The sequence below is a fragment of the Typopeltis vanoorti genome, chromosome 2 (genome assembly GCF_054136105.1).
Source record: "Typopeltis vanoorti isolate ZY-2024b chromosome 2, IOZ_Tvanoo_1.0, whole genome shotgun sequence".
In the NCBI taxonomy this organism is placed as follows: domain Eukaryota; kingdom Metazoa; phylum Arthropoda; class Arachnida; order Uropygi; family Thelyphonidae; genus Typopeltis; species Typopeltis vanoorti.
In genome coordinates this window covers 123,516,502-123,531,279 of record NC_143550.1, presented here as the reverse complement: position 1 = coordinate 123,531,279, position 14,778 = coordinate 123,516,502, and the positions used below count along the sequence as shown (strand labels likewise).

Here is a 14,778-nt window from a genome sequence, read left to right as displayed (position 1 = left end):
ATGAGGACATAGACTGTATTGAAGACAGCCAGCTTTGCCTTCTGGCTTAACTACCGGTTCAGTACTACCGAACGGCCAAGCTCCCGCAATATTGAGCTTGCTAAGCCAATTCAAGTATCTTGCTCTCCGTCCCATTTTCCATTATTCGTGAATATGGACCCAAGGTATTTAAACTTCACCACCTGCCTCATTGGGACTCCACTTACATGTAGAGTGCACTGGGATGGTTGTCTTGAAACCACATGTTTCCGTTTTGGCCACACTTATCTTCATTCCAGCATCTGCACAAACAGCTACAAACTTATCCGTGGTCCGCTGGAGGTCATCTGTGGAAGAGCTAAGCAGAACTAGGTCATCTGCAAAAAAAATGACCAATGCTATATTTTCCAATTCTGACACACTCACTGCCTCGGCTATGCCTATCAATCCAGTCCATAAATATTATGAAAAGGAGGGGTGACAGAACACACCCTTGGCGGAGGCCAACAGAGACTGTGAAATGTTCAGACTTTGTGCTGTTTACCCTGACACAAAACTCTGGGCATTCATACAGGTACTTGATGCCAGCTAATAGTTGTCCATCCACTCCATACACATGTACTACTTCCCAAAGCTTATCCCGAGGAATCCGATCATATGCCTTCTCCAAGTCCACAAAACATGTGTAGACATTCTTGGCATATTCCCAAGATTTCTCAAAGACTTGTCTTAAAGTGAAGATTTGGTCAGTAGTGCTTCTACCAGGACGAAAGCCACATTGTTCTTCCTGGAACATTGACTCAACCATGCTCCTGCACCGTCTTTCCAAGCACCTAGCATACACTTTCCCAGGCAGGCTGAGCAGAGAGATGCCACGATAGTTACTGCAATCCTTCTGGTCTCCCTTCTTGAAGACGTATTATTATGCCTGTCTGCCATTGCTTTGGTGCTCGCCCAGATATCCAAGCAGCCTGACACACTCGAGTTAGCCAGAGAACACCGTCTCGATTTAAGGCTTTTAGCATTTCGGGCAGAATTTCATCATCGCCAACAGCCTTGCCCGATTTTAGCGATTTTATGCTAAATGGACCTCTTCTGCTGTGAGACTAGTCATTGCCCCGATCTGCACCTCTTGGAAGTCCACAACTGCTGGACCACCCGGGTTAAGAAGGCTCTCAACGTATTCCCTCCATCTGTGGAGGATATCATTCTCGGTTGTTAAAAGTGCATCATCGGATGCCTTAATTGCCCTTGCTGTGCACGGTTTCCTCCCTCGAAGGCGGAAGATGGTCTGCCAGAATACTTTGTCTGCATTTGCATAGGATGAGTCTAATCTATCTCCAAAGGATTCCCAAGCCTTCTGATTTGCTGTCTACTTCCTCAGCGGCAGTAAAGACAGCATACCGCAGGAAAAGGCTGAGGCTTTTCGTGCGGTCACCTGAGATGCGTTTGCGGATACCGCAAACGCATCTCAGGTAACCTGGAGGAAATGTCATATGCAAAATTCTTCCTCACAGCCTCATTTTCCAGTGCCTCCCATTTCACCTGGTATAGCTGTTTAGGCCTACCAGCGTTGATGGTAGTATCTGGTTTCTGAAGCCGTAGAGTGCACACAACAAGGTGGTGGTCAGTTGACAGTTCTTCCCCTCTTCTCACACGAACGTCCAACACTGAGGAAAATAGGTCTGCTGAGACTATAAAGAAGTCAATCAGAGACCTTTGTTCTAGAGCATCCCTGTACCAGGTATACTTATGGACTTCTCGGTGCTGGAAGAAGGTATTCATTATGCACATGCTATTAGTACAGCAGAAGTCTAATAATTTCAACCCATTCGCGTTAAGGTCAGGGGCACCGTTCCTCCCGACCACACCCCCTCCATGTCTGGTTATCTGTTCGACATGTGCATTGAAGTCACCCATTAGCAGGACTGATTCCATGTCTGCCACCCTGTCAAAAGCAGCATCCATTTCCTCTAGGAAGGCAGAGTATTCTGATTCCAGATTAGGTGCATAAGCTTGCACCACAGCCAAATTATGGATTTTCATCTGAAGCCTTAACGCACATACCCCCCCCCCCTAATGGGATCCACACAGCAACATAGTCTGACAGCTGGGGGCTTGTGAGTATCCTCACACCCGCCTGAGCAGATATTGTCGGGCTCACACCAGAGTTGTAGAGCTTCCACCTCTTCCCCTCTTCTCACACGAACGTCCAACACTGAGGAAAATAGGTCTGCTGAGACTATATTTCTTCGACCAAGTTCCAGAGCCTCTTCTCTTGGTCGAAGAAAGCCCGACTAAGTCTAGCCGGTAGCGCTTGGCTTCCTTGACCAGTTCCAACTCCTTCCCTGTCTGAGAGAAGATGTACCAGTTGCCTAAAGCCCTAATCTGGTGCCGTTGTCGTTGCCATTTCCGTTCTTTTGCAGAATCATTTCTTTGCGCTGCCTCTAAACACCTCCCCAAACGAGTAGCGGGTCAAATGATGGAGTTTCCTCTAGCAGAGTGCTGAGGAGTGGTGTCTAAGGGAGACTGTAACATATTTTTCGAACGGGTCCCTCTGCCTAAAACCTGAACGCGTCCCTTGGTAACCTTCGTCTTAATCGTTCTCTTGACAAAAAAAAAAAAAAAATTAGAATTACGTTCAACTAACGTTCATCATTAAGTTATTTTTGTCTATTATTCTTACTTGTAAAAACTCCGCGCGGTTAGCTTAGTGGCTTTGCGCTTCGCAACCATATGCCTGGGGAAGGAGTGTCCTGGGTTCGATTCCCGTTGCTGACGTGAGGAGCTTAAGGATCTTCCTCAGCCATAGCCAAGTTAGCCGGTCTTGGGCGTGGACAGCAGGGTTTTTCCCCCAGTTTATCTAGGGTTTTTAATTCCGCAAGCAGGCAAACCGGCCCCGCGAATACACACACAGATCTACAGCCATAAATACCAAACCCCCATGAGGAGGCTCAACTCGCCCCAATAGGGACGGGAGAGGGGGGGGGGAAAGGGAGGAAACTCCATATGAATAAATAAAAAAACTTGTAAAAAGGCGTTGAAATCTGCACCATTCTTGTTCAATGGTTAGATAAGTTGGGTACTCTGGTCTGGAAGCTAGACGCAGTTTTTGCTGCTTCTTAACTCTATTAGGTTGTAATATCTAAAGAATACAAATAAATAATAGAAGAAATCCTAAGTATTTCATATTTCTGGCTAAATAACTATTGATTGTCAATTCAAATATTTACCGACGGATGGAAATATCCACTGTCCTAGGTGGTAGATAGAGATTTTCGTAGCCTGTTGAGAAATTAAATATAACCGTTATCTACTATATTCATTAGAAATCAAAGGATTTACTGTGATTACTAATTACAATTAAAAGGATCATTTAATGTATATTTGTATTTTGTATGTCGTATGATTAGTAAAGAACACATGTATTGAGCATATATAGTACTTCATGAACATTTCACTAAAAACATATTTTTCTCCCCTTTCTCTCCTTAGGTTCTGAAAGTTATTTTAGTCAGATGTCGTTGAGTAAGAGGCAAGATATTCTAATCATTGGATTGTGCCTTGGAATCATGGGTGTGGTGTACATTATGGGACTGCTTATCTATGTCAAAGTGCGACGTTCCAAGAGATGCATTGTGAACAGGTTACCAGAATATGGAAACTTGCGTTCTGGCCAAGATACATTTCAGGGACATTGCAAGGTTGGTTGAACTAAAGAGGTAGCATAATAAGTAATTGCGAATAGAAATCCAGATAAAATGAGGAGAAGAATTTTTTTTATGTTTCTCCCACCCACGAAGGATTCTAAACTTATAGTACATTACAACACTACAGTGGTGGACTAAGGATTTTTTCTATTTTTATTAATTTTATTATTTTTGTATATTTTGTATATAATCCGAAAATCCTTCTCTAGAGACCTAACATGAACCTTTCTTCAAGCCACATCAGGCGTCCAATAATGAAAGTGGTGGTATCACATCAAGCAACGAAATTCACCTCCCATCTAAAGACAAAAATACATATCCACAGTGGAATTCGAACTCGGGGCCTGTTAGTTAGATAGGGAATACGTCCTACTCAGGACCACGATATTAGAAATGTTGGAAAAATCTTAGTTTCTATAACAGAAGTGAAATCATCAGAAGAACAGCATCGTGCATAGCAAATGGAGGATTCCTAAGTAGTCAAATGTCCGAACTTTTTGTCCATAGAATACGAAACCAAAATGGGTTTCGCTGTACTCAATGTTGAAATCACTGAAATATGCAAGGTAAAAAGGATCTCAAAGCCGAGACCAAAAATGATAATTGTTACTAGATAGTGTCAAGGGATACAAGCTCCCTACCTCTGGAAGATATAAATACCGTAGCCTAGTCTTCTAGGTTTGGGATTGGACATAAAACTAACCATCTCCACACTAAAATCTCCTGTGCTTTGAAACCTTAAGAAAAGAAAAACAGACACTGTGATAGGTGAGGAATTTTCTGAAGGAGGCCAGGACAAAGTGATAAGATTGACCAAAGATGATCAATCAGGAAACGCTGTCGGATATACGCTCTGTGCTATCTTTACGGTTTATCTTCTTTTTATCATTTTGAAACTGGAAAATTAGTTTTTGAAACGTATTCGGAATACAATCACTTATGTTTGTATCTCTGACATTGTATAAAATATCAACCTCTCTCTGTCTTCTCTTTTCAGTTGTAACACGGTGGTTTGTGGATGTTTTTAGGTGGAAGCTGAATCCGGTGTGATCTCATCACTCTCTTATTTGATACCTGAGGTGGATCAAAAGGTTACCGGATTACTAACACGCAACCCCTCACAGAGCTGATATATAAAGCACTGTAGGTTTTCGACCTTGTGATTGCCATAATAATAATAATAAATAAATGTATAATGCATTCTTCCCTTTCGTATATCAATGTGCATCATATTTACATATATGCAGCATTTATTTAACGAGTACAAACAAAAATGAAGTACAAAATAATGGGTAAATAGAGGGAGATTTCCACGTCATCGGACTTCCCAGAATTCTGAGCACGAGAATTTCCTAGAATTTAGAACTTGGCGAGTTTCGGACTTACATTTAGCTCAAACAGTACACCGGCATCCTTAGAACCAAAATTTAGTGTAGGAGAAGTTGCGCTTAGGATGAATTCACACACGACATACACATTGTATACGGGTAAATGCACAGAACTTCCTTTGGAATTCTTTACCAAACTGAACATTATTGTAGCAATTAAATCATCAGTGATGGAATATAACCGGTAAGTTTGTGCGTGAATTTTGGTAAGTGCCTACTTATCAAATATTTATTATAGTCCATTGGATAGTTTTAGTTTCGGACTGGACTTCGTAAAGAATATCAAAATGACATGACGTTTTGCAATGGTAAATAGTTACCGTTTCATTTGGGATATCTTCCGCCCAGAAACATTGATCGTAGTTATCCACGAGATGCATATAGATCCATATGCTCTTACGCAGAGCCGGCGCTAGGGTCTTTGTAGCCCGCATGCAATTTCTATCTAAGCGCCCCTGTAACGATCCGGGCATGTGTGGTTCTTTTACGATAATCTTCTTTCACTACGCGTTATTTCCGCTTCATGCCGCGTGTTACTTAGATGCGACTTCATGTTAGTACCACTCCCAACCGACGGGTCGCCTGGTCTGCCGCTGGGGAGGGGGGATATATTTTTGACCGCAGAGGCGTATGTCACTGGGCCGGTTTGCCTGCTTGCAGGATGAAAAACGCCAGATAAACTGGTGGAAAAACCCTACTGCCGGCGGCCCAAGACCGGCTAACTTGGCTATGCCTGAGGAAGATCCTCGAAATTCCTCACGTCTTCGACGGGAATCGAACCTGGGACACTCCTTTCCCAGGCATGGTTGCGAAGCGCAAGCCACTAGGCTAATTGCGCGGACTGGTTCTTTTACGATAATAAAAATTTAAATCATTTGAAATTTCTTAAATAAATTTTGATAGAACAGCCACACGTTGGTTCGCTAAATGTAACGAACAAGGGGGTGTTGACTAGGCAGGATAATCGTTAAAAATCCGAATATTCAAAAAATTCTCAAAAGTTAAAGCAAATTTTGATATAGGCACTTCACTTTAATCGTTGAATATAATGATAGAGGGATTATAGAATTCTCACCGATCCGAATCGCTAACAAAATTAAAATGAATTTTAATTAAAGTTAAAATTTATTTGAACTAAAGTTTAAAAAGTTCTTGCATTTTACAAGTTACTAAATTCTTAGTAACTTGTAAAAAGTTTTTAATAATTTTTATAAGTGGAACTATCTTTTAGGAAAATAAAAGAAACTCAAGATAGATGAGAAAATAAGAAAAGAATTCAGAAATAATTAGAACATTTAATATAAGTATTCAAAAAATAACACATTTACAGAATAACAGAAAATATATTAAATTGTATAAATATACTTGAAATTTTTTAAATTAAATTTTTAGGGTTTTTGATTTCATATTCACAAAATTAGAAATAATGGTCTTAACGTCTAATTCCGCACATACATCATTTTCAATACAAACTAACAAGCTTTTTTTGGCATACTTGTTCTTAAGTAGGTTTTAATCAATTTCAATTTGGAAAAGGAACGTTCACCGCTCGCTACACTAACAGGTAAGGTTAATAGTATTCTTAAAGCAATTGAAAAGTTATGGAAAGATGAATTATTGGACACAATAAAATTAAGAATATCGAAAGGGTTTTGAATATTTAAATTATCCTTCCGAAAAATATCCCGGAAAGCACATAACTCGTCATATAGATCTATTGCATTTACGTCTTTGTTTGTCGCCGTCCTTCAAGAGAATCTCTAAATCGTCACAATTTTTTCGTAAATCTTCGTTATTAATTTGTAGTAATCTATACAAGAAATTGAAATTATCAGAATATGTTTTTAGTTGTTCAAAACGTTCTATAACGAACACATTGCAACGTCTAGAAGTGTATAAAACACATTCACTCTAAATTTATCTTCTGGCGATTGTGGTGTTTCGTCATGATACTCGTAGTCAAATTGTCGTGTCTTCTTTCGTCGTCGAACTTCCGTATCAGTTTTAAATTCTTGTTCTCCATTCACCTCTTCACTCAGTTCTTTTGCCGTTTTTAGAACTTCTTTAAATTTTGTATCTGATCGATACGCTTGTAAGAATATTTTTAAGTTTTCGATAGATTCTAAAGCTAGTGTAATGTTCATATTTTTGTCTTGAAGCATTTTACTCACAGGGTTTATTCTGTTAAGTAAATCATGCCAAGTTATAAGAGAGGAAATAAATTTTTACTCCTTTATTTTAGCACATAATGTTTGTGCTTCATGCTGAGTTTCTTTATGAAAATTTTCATTATTTAAAATTTCAAAGAGTGCATCGTAAATTTCTCCTAACTGATATCGTTGAGGGCGGATTGCATTAATTTTACTTTCCCATCGCGTTTCTGATGGCTGTTTCAATGCTAAATTTTTTACGAACTTTAAAAGGATTGCCCACGTTTGTGAGAGAATAAAAAGAAATTGTATATTTCTTGAATAATTGCAAAGAAACTAATTGTATCTCCATTCACTTTGGTTGCATCGTTAATGATTAAATTTAGAGTATAAGCAGCACATGGCACGTAAAAAGCTCGAGGATGTTTGTTCAAAAGCAAATTTTGGAGCCCATATTTTTTCTCTTTCATATTTGCCCCTTTGTCATACCCTTGACCTCTCATGTCTTCAATGAGAATGTTCCATTTTTCCAGTTGTTCCATTATTGTTGCACTTAAACCACGTCCCGTGGAATCTGATATATCTGCAAAACCTAAAACGTTTTCCCTGCTCTTGACAATTCCATTGTCACAGGAAACAAAGCGAATAATAATAGTCATTTGTTCTGTTTTACTTGTATCAGGTGTGCAGTCTAAAATTATGGAATAATATTTAGATTTTCGAATTGATAATAAAATTGTATCCCTGATTGGGTTACTTAAAGTTTCCAATATTTCATTTTGACTGTCTTTACTCAAATAGTGTACTCTACTGTTTCGTTGTAGGGCCCTTTCAACATGATTTTCCATAACGGAATCAAACTTCGCAAACAGTTCGAGTAATTTTAAAAAATTGCCGTTATTCCTTTTATATAATTTATCAGATGATCCGCGAAAAGCTAAATTTTGGCTACCAAGGAATTTTATAATTTCAATCAAGCCTTCTAAAACACTCGTCCAATGTTTCTTTTCCATTTCATACATGCTTTGAGTCTGGCAATCAATAGTAGTTTTGTTTTTTAAATGTTTATCAAGTTCCTTCCATTTTAAGAAATTTTTCATGTGAGTTAAACTAGTCTCGTGTCTATGCAAAGTCGTACTTACATTTCTCCAATCGTTATAACCTTCTACAAGACTACTTGATTCAATAGGTTCAAAAAGTTTACAACAAAAGCAAAAAACAGAATTTAAAGTTTCTGATAAATGAGCCGTGTTCTTGACACGAGCTCCTCGTTTCCCATTTTTCTATTATAATACGTGTCGCCAAATTTACGACCATATGTATTTCTGGGATATATTATTTTTCTTTTGAACAGGCCCCATTTCAATTAAAACAACTCGTAATTTTTCATCAATATTTCTCCATTCACCTGGATCTTCTAAATTTACAGAGACTAACAATGTGTTAGTTTCGTGATCAACTACAACTAAATCTTCTGTTTTTCACTTAAATTATGCGTGCGTCTTGTTATCTTGTTCAATAGTTGCAATAGTATTTTATGCAAACTGAATGATGTGCACGGTTCTTCAACTCTGATTTCTGATGTATCGAGTTGGTTACAATCTGCATCAGAATATTTTAATATTTTAACAGATTTATTGAACCCCAGTTTGTTTCTTAATATCTGCTTCTTTCGCAGCATGACGCTTACGATTTTGTTACGATTTAACTTTTTTAAAATTTTTGATTCCATTTCTATTTTATACCCACAAGAAATTATTACACAACACGACACAGAAACTAAATAATAGTCCGCACTGCGCTACTGTCAGTAGCCTACTGAGATGCGTACCACATGACTGGTTAACTAGCAACAAATGTTTTGTACGAAAATTCGTTTCTGCGCATAAAAACCGTTCACCGTTTCACTTTAGATAGACTGCAGTAGACACAACATTCTGCAGGCAAGCATTTAGCCTGCTCTCACTGCAAAATTGTAAGCTCTCACTGCAAAATTGTAAATAGCCGGCTGATCAAAGAGGCGGCAATATACAATTTTTTAAAATTTTTATTCGGTGTATCCGGCCTTATTTATTTTAATATGGATCATTGTAAAAAATTTTTGTTTTTATGATAAAAATTTTGTTTCTTAAAAATGAACTTATGAACCGTGCTCCGGCGGCGGCAGCGGCGCCCCCTTCGTAGCGGTGCCCGCATGCACCGCCTACTCTGAATGCCCGCTTCTGCCGGCCCTGTTCTTACGGCGTATACTCTGACACATAATCATGATTAATCATGATTCTAGTGAGGATTTAATGTCTAAATCCTTCACAAATTGGCTCTCAGAGATCTCATATAATTGCCCAACTTACTTTTGAGAACAGTGTCTATAATGAACTTAGTACAGACGATGATAGTGTACTAATCTCACCACATATCAGGAATGAAAAAAAGTAAAAGATATTACTCAGAATTTCTTCTTGCTACCAAAATGAACCCGTAATGTGTTTTTTTTTTCTTTCTTACGAGCTAATGTCTAATCGAAAAACTTTATTTATGTGCATGAAGCAGAACTAACAATAATGAGTATTTTATTGAATTTCAATTGAATATTGCTTTGTCTTCTCCTCTTCTCTTCTCTTCTCTTCTCTTCTCTTCTCTTCTCTTCTCTTCTCTTCTCTTCTCTTCTCTTCTCTTCTCTTCTCTTCTCTTCTCTTCTTTTCTTTCTTTCGCTACTTGTGTATTGTGTGTTATAATTCATTGCGGCATGCTAGTAGTACCCAAATATTATTTAATTTTACTCTTCCAGAGGGATGTGAATAATCTTACAAACGAAAAAGAAAATGGAAGGCTAAGTTGCGATGGGACATCAGAAGACACAAATAGACAAAAGGTAAAAGTGGATTTTAGAATATATTTTAAAATATCAAATGATTTTGCTTCTTGATCATTTGCATATTTAAATTTCAATGAAATGTTCTCGTGAGATACGTGAATCAGTACCGTGATTAGAACTATTTTCATACGAATACTGCAGAAACAGAACACGAATTATACAAATTAATTATTAATAAGCCAAATTAATAATTTGGCTTATTAATTAACTGAATTTTTATAAGGAAACTTATAAAAATTGCTTCAATTTCCAAGGTCATACCGTACGCGAGTGATTATTCAATCTATACAGCAGTATCGTGAATGGACAAAAGGTCGAGGAAAATAAGAAACTTAACAACGGACCTGAAGATTTGGATTACATTTCTTAGGAAATATCTAAGAAAGAAAATTATTCCAAACTAGAATATTAAAAAAATGGGCCAAAAGGAAGAATTTTTTTCTGTAGGTTCGGAGTTGAAGTGTGAAGGCGAACGTTCTGCATAGTTTTAACGGATTTAGAGGTTCCATTTACTTGCTAATTCTGATGAACAGTTACCATGGAAATATTTGTGGAAAATGTAAGCAGCAGAAACTTAAACATCAGTGCGAAAATGAGCGGAATAAAATGGTGAAAGAGGAGATCGTTGCACAACCTAACTTCCTTGCTCTGTGCTGAGTCAAGTTTTTAGGAAGCTCTCATAGGTACCACCCCAAAAGTGAAAATAGTATTTATTGAATGGACGGGTTTGTTTGTATAGGTTTAGTAGCTGTTCAGAGATAAAGTAACGTCTTGAGCGAAAAAGAAACCTAATTTGCTGGGTACTGAGAAGGTGAGACCGGATCATCGTTATTCCAAGGAGAGAAATCTCATCTTGTCCAGAGATCTGAATTCTGAGAAGAGATCTGTTTTTATGGGAAATAAGAGAGGAATGAAGTTTTCTAGCATTGCAATTTAGTAAGTTTATCAGAGCCCTACTGAAGAATGGTTTGAAGATCGGAATTACCAATTCTTGAAATTGAGGTTCTTGAAGTTTTTTTTGTTGTTGGTTTGTCAATACCTAGTTGCAAGGTATTGTGAAATGAAATGAGAAAGAGAGGCATAATGTTCTCACCACCAACAAAAGTATGGACTGGATTTGCAAGCCACTGGAGATGGTTATTAATACATATCGAAGGAAAGCAGTAGGTGAAAAACGGAGCTCTGTGGAATCCTACCATTTGCTGCAAAGGTTGCAAATAAAGATCCTTCCTCCATCGCATATAACGTTCTTCTAGACTGAAAGTTGAACTCAGTTGCATTAGTCAGATGACAGACAATACAATGAAAGCTTATGATTAAATTCTTTAAATTATCAAGCGCAATCACTTGATATTCCCCAAACTTTCTTATAGTATTTGTCCAAATGGACGATATTTAATTGAGAGACTTCCATGTTAATAGAAGGTGATTGTAAATAGTTTTCTCTATTACTTTAAAAGGAACTGAAGTGGCAACATAGAGAGAATTTTCTCTCCAAGGGGTATCGTAGAACCGAACGGAGATACGGAGAAATACCAGATAAGGAAAATTTATCACATTGCCTCCACTACTTACTTATTTACTTACTTGCTTATCCTCTTCGTGCCTTCTCATGGCACAAAAGGCCAAGATCCGGTGTCTTCCCGGATACCGCTGTCTGAACCACTAGTTCGGCTTCTCTCCAGCTTTTCCAACCAGCATTTCTTCTTTCTTTTTTCTGTCATTCTCTGTCAAGTTAATTTAGGCTTTTTCCTTTTCCTTCCGAGATCCATGTCAAAGCCACTGAAGGAATCTTTCTGCTGTCCATTCTCAGTATGTGTCCAAACCGTTTCCATCATCTACGTTTTTTTTTTATTCCATCGGGGAAATTAGATATATGGGGATACTGCACAGTTAGCTTATATAAGTCATCGTTGTCATAGGTTGGGGCCAAAATATGTTTAATAATTTACGCAGACATTTTGTTTGAAAACTTTTTAATTTAGCATCTGTTTTTGGGTCAGTTTCCAGGTTTCTGATCCATATAATAATACGGCCTTAACATTACTACTGGAGATCTTTATTTTTGCTTTATTATGATTATGTCAAGATTTCCATAAATTATTTAATTTTCTCAAAGCATTATTAGCTTTTGTCAGTCTTTGCATTATATCAAAACTATATCACAGCATAATTTTGATCTTGTAACTGTGACAGAGGATTCCATTTAATTCCTCTTCTTGCACCTGTAAGTTTTTCTCACAATTTTCTCAAATTTAGCATATAGCCGAAGTTGATTATTGATAATGGCAAATATCTAATGGCAGATTTCTGTTTTTCAGATGCTTATGGAAGGAAATGCAGCTAATCTCTTCAAATTTAGGAATCACCATCAACAAGAGGAAGATTTTGTGCAATACAGTATTACTCAACAGGGTAATCAACGATTTCAAAAATCCATATATGAAGGTGAAGGCAGCATCCCTGTATATCCTAGTCGTGGAAGGTTAAAATTTAATCTTGGTCCAGAATATTTTCAACCGGATATGCTCCTAGAACCTCCTCCTGCTGCAATTGAATTTTTACTGAGACTTCGAGAATCTGTCGCGTGTGCCAGAAGACGAGTTCGCAGTTATCGGTATCATCCAACTCTGGCGACTATTCCCGAGGAAGCTTTCTTTAACCACAAAAAATCGGATAAAAGTAATCTAGTTGGAAATATTAAAGATATGGAAGAAATTCTTTGGCACATTATCTCCGTGTCAGAGAATGTTGATAATCAACCAGCAGAAGCAATCCATCCATCCATGAGCCCTTTTTCTGAAACGATGATGGTAGAACCATTTGTAGATCCTCCACAACCTCCACCAAGGAGATTTCGAGGTAGAAGAAAAGCAAGAAAATTTTCTCGACGAGCTGAATCGATTTATCAAAAAAACTCGCAAAAACTTTTAGCTATTGATGCAGCTGAAAACACACCTTCAGAATGGCCAAAAAGTAATAATGTACCCAATGTTGAACCGAGGGATAATTTGTCGAAGTTCGATGTGTTTCGTCTTGATCTTTACGAGAAACTTCAACAGCAACATATTTCTAAACTTTTACCGTGCAGTGACCACCTTCCAGTATTAGAAGCTAAAGAAGATGAAGAGAGAGAAGAGTTTGATTCAGTCTTCAACGAAAAGATGTCTGAATCAGAAGAACGAAATGATACGGTCAAAAAAGATGCTGATATATCAGAAGTAGAGTTTACTATAGCTCCTAAGATATCCAGAAGACAACTAATAAACAGACTTCAAGATGATAATGATGATCTAGTTCAATTAACAATGGACGTCACTCCTGGGTATACAAGTCGCTATGATAACTACCATAGTTCCAGTTGGATTACTAATGACCTCATGTCAAGATTAACCTCTGGAGACCAAACATTAGAAAATAAATTAAAATCGAATAATTACAACGACGATAGTGGAAAAACGCTATTTACTGTTAAAAATGTCTTAACTTGTAAATGTGGTTTAAAAGCATTCTGTCTTCTTGCTTACTTCAGGGACTTAGTTCTTCCAATGAGTCAGAATTTCTCCAATACAGATACCAAATATGGCCATGGCATCAACCTCAGAGAACTGAACAACGAAAGTTATCAAGATGAGGATTCTGCTAGTCATAATGAAAATGACAACGAATCAGAATCACAAGAAAAGTTGGTGTTGAACTGCGGCAGTTTCAACAACTGTAATTCGTTGCGTTTTCTAAGCCCAGAATTATTAAGTGTCCTCGAACAATATGCAGGTACGCTGACACTTGAACAAATATCGGAGTTCATTAACAATGGACAATCAGAAAGCGAAGAAGAAATCACTGAATCGGAATCGCTTGAGACAGATAGTCCACAAGAAGCAACCGAAAGCAGTGAAGATGATGTGCAGGCTCGCAATTCCTCAGGAACAACAGACACCGTTTCGGTTAACGAGTCGGAAGTCACACTTGGTGCTAAAAGTATTCCAAATCATCCCAAAGAAGAAACATTTAAAAATTGCTTGCAGAAAGACCGAAAGATAAATCCAGTTGCAGATGGTACCTTGGCGATCAATGACAGCTGGAGTATCCGGGCAAGGAAAAACCTGGACCTCACGGAAAATTTGAAAGCAGCGGATTGGCAGCATGTCTGCAAAAGGTATAAATTTATTGAAAATGGTGACGTGGTAAAAAACGGTAAGGAATCTGACGAGTATGAAAATAATTCAGAAAATAAAGATTTCTGTGCGCGCCAAAATGGATTGACGAACGGAACTCATTGTGCCGACGTGAGTCTGACATTCACCCAAAAATCACCAAATATTTCACAAAAGCAACCAGAACTGTTATGCAATAAGCCTCAGGAAACTTCCGCAATACTCAAAGTTAATGAAAATTCCATTGCTAGTAATGGTGGATTAGATGGAGTAGTTTTTACTAGTATGTAATAAATTTTCATGAGTACTAACATGCATAATAAAGAACAAAGTACTAACTGTACCGTTAATATGTTATATTACATTTTTAATACAGTCATTAATACATGAAATGCACAATAATAATTACTAGTCCAGCCTGCCATCGGCAGGCTAGACTAGTTATTCTTATTAGATGAATAATTAGGAATAATTGCGTTATTGTTTATATCTGGAGTTTAAATTGAAACCTGAAAACTC

The 14,778-nt window shown here is 37.8% G+C and overlaps 1 protein-coding gene across 1 annotated transcript in view; it reads left to right on the top strand.

The window, feature by feature from the left end:
* The window catches only part of sha (shavenoid), a 41,745-nt gene extending 27,195 nt beyond the window's left edge, over positions 1–14,550 (top strand). Inside the window, exons 5-7 of the mRNA XM_090402319.1 lie at positions 3,475–3,683; positions 10,016–10,099; positions 12,424–14,550. Coding sequence (XP_090258445.1) covers positions 3,475–3,683; positions 10,016–10,099; positions 12,424–14,550 — 2,420 coding nt within the window. The remainder of the gene's footprint in view (positions 1–3,474; positions 3,684–10,015; positions 10,100–12,423) is intronic.
* The last annotated feature ends 228 nt before the right edge of the window (positions 14,551–14,778 follow it).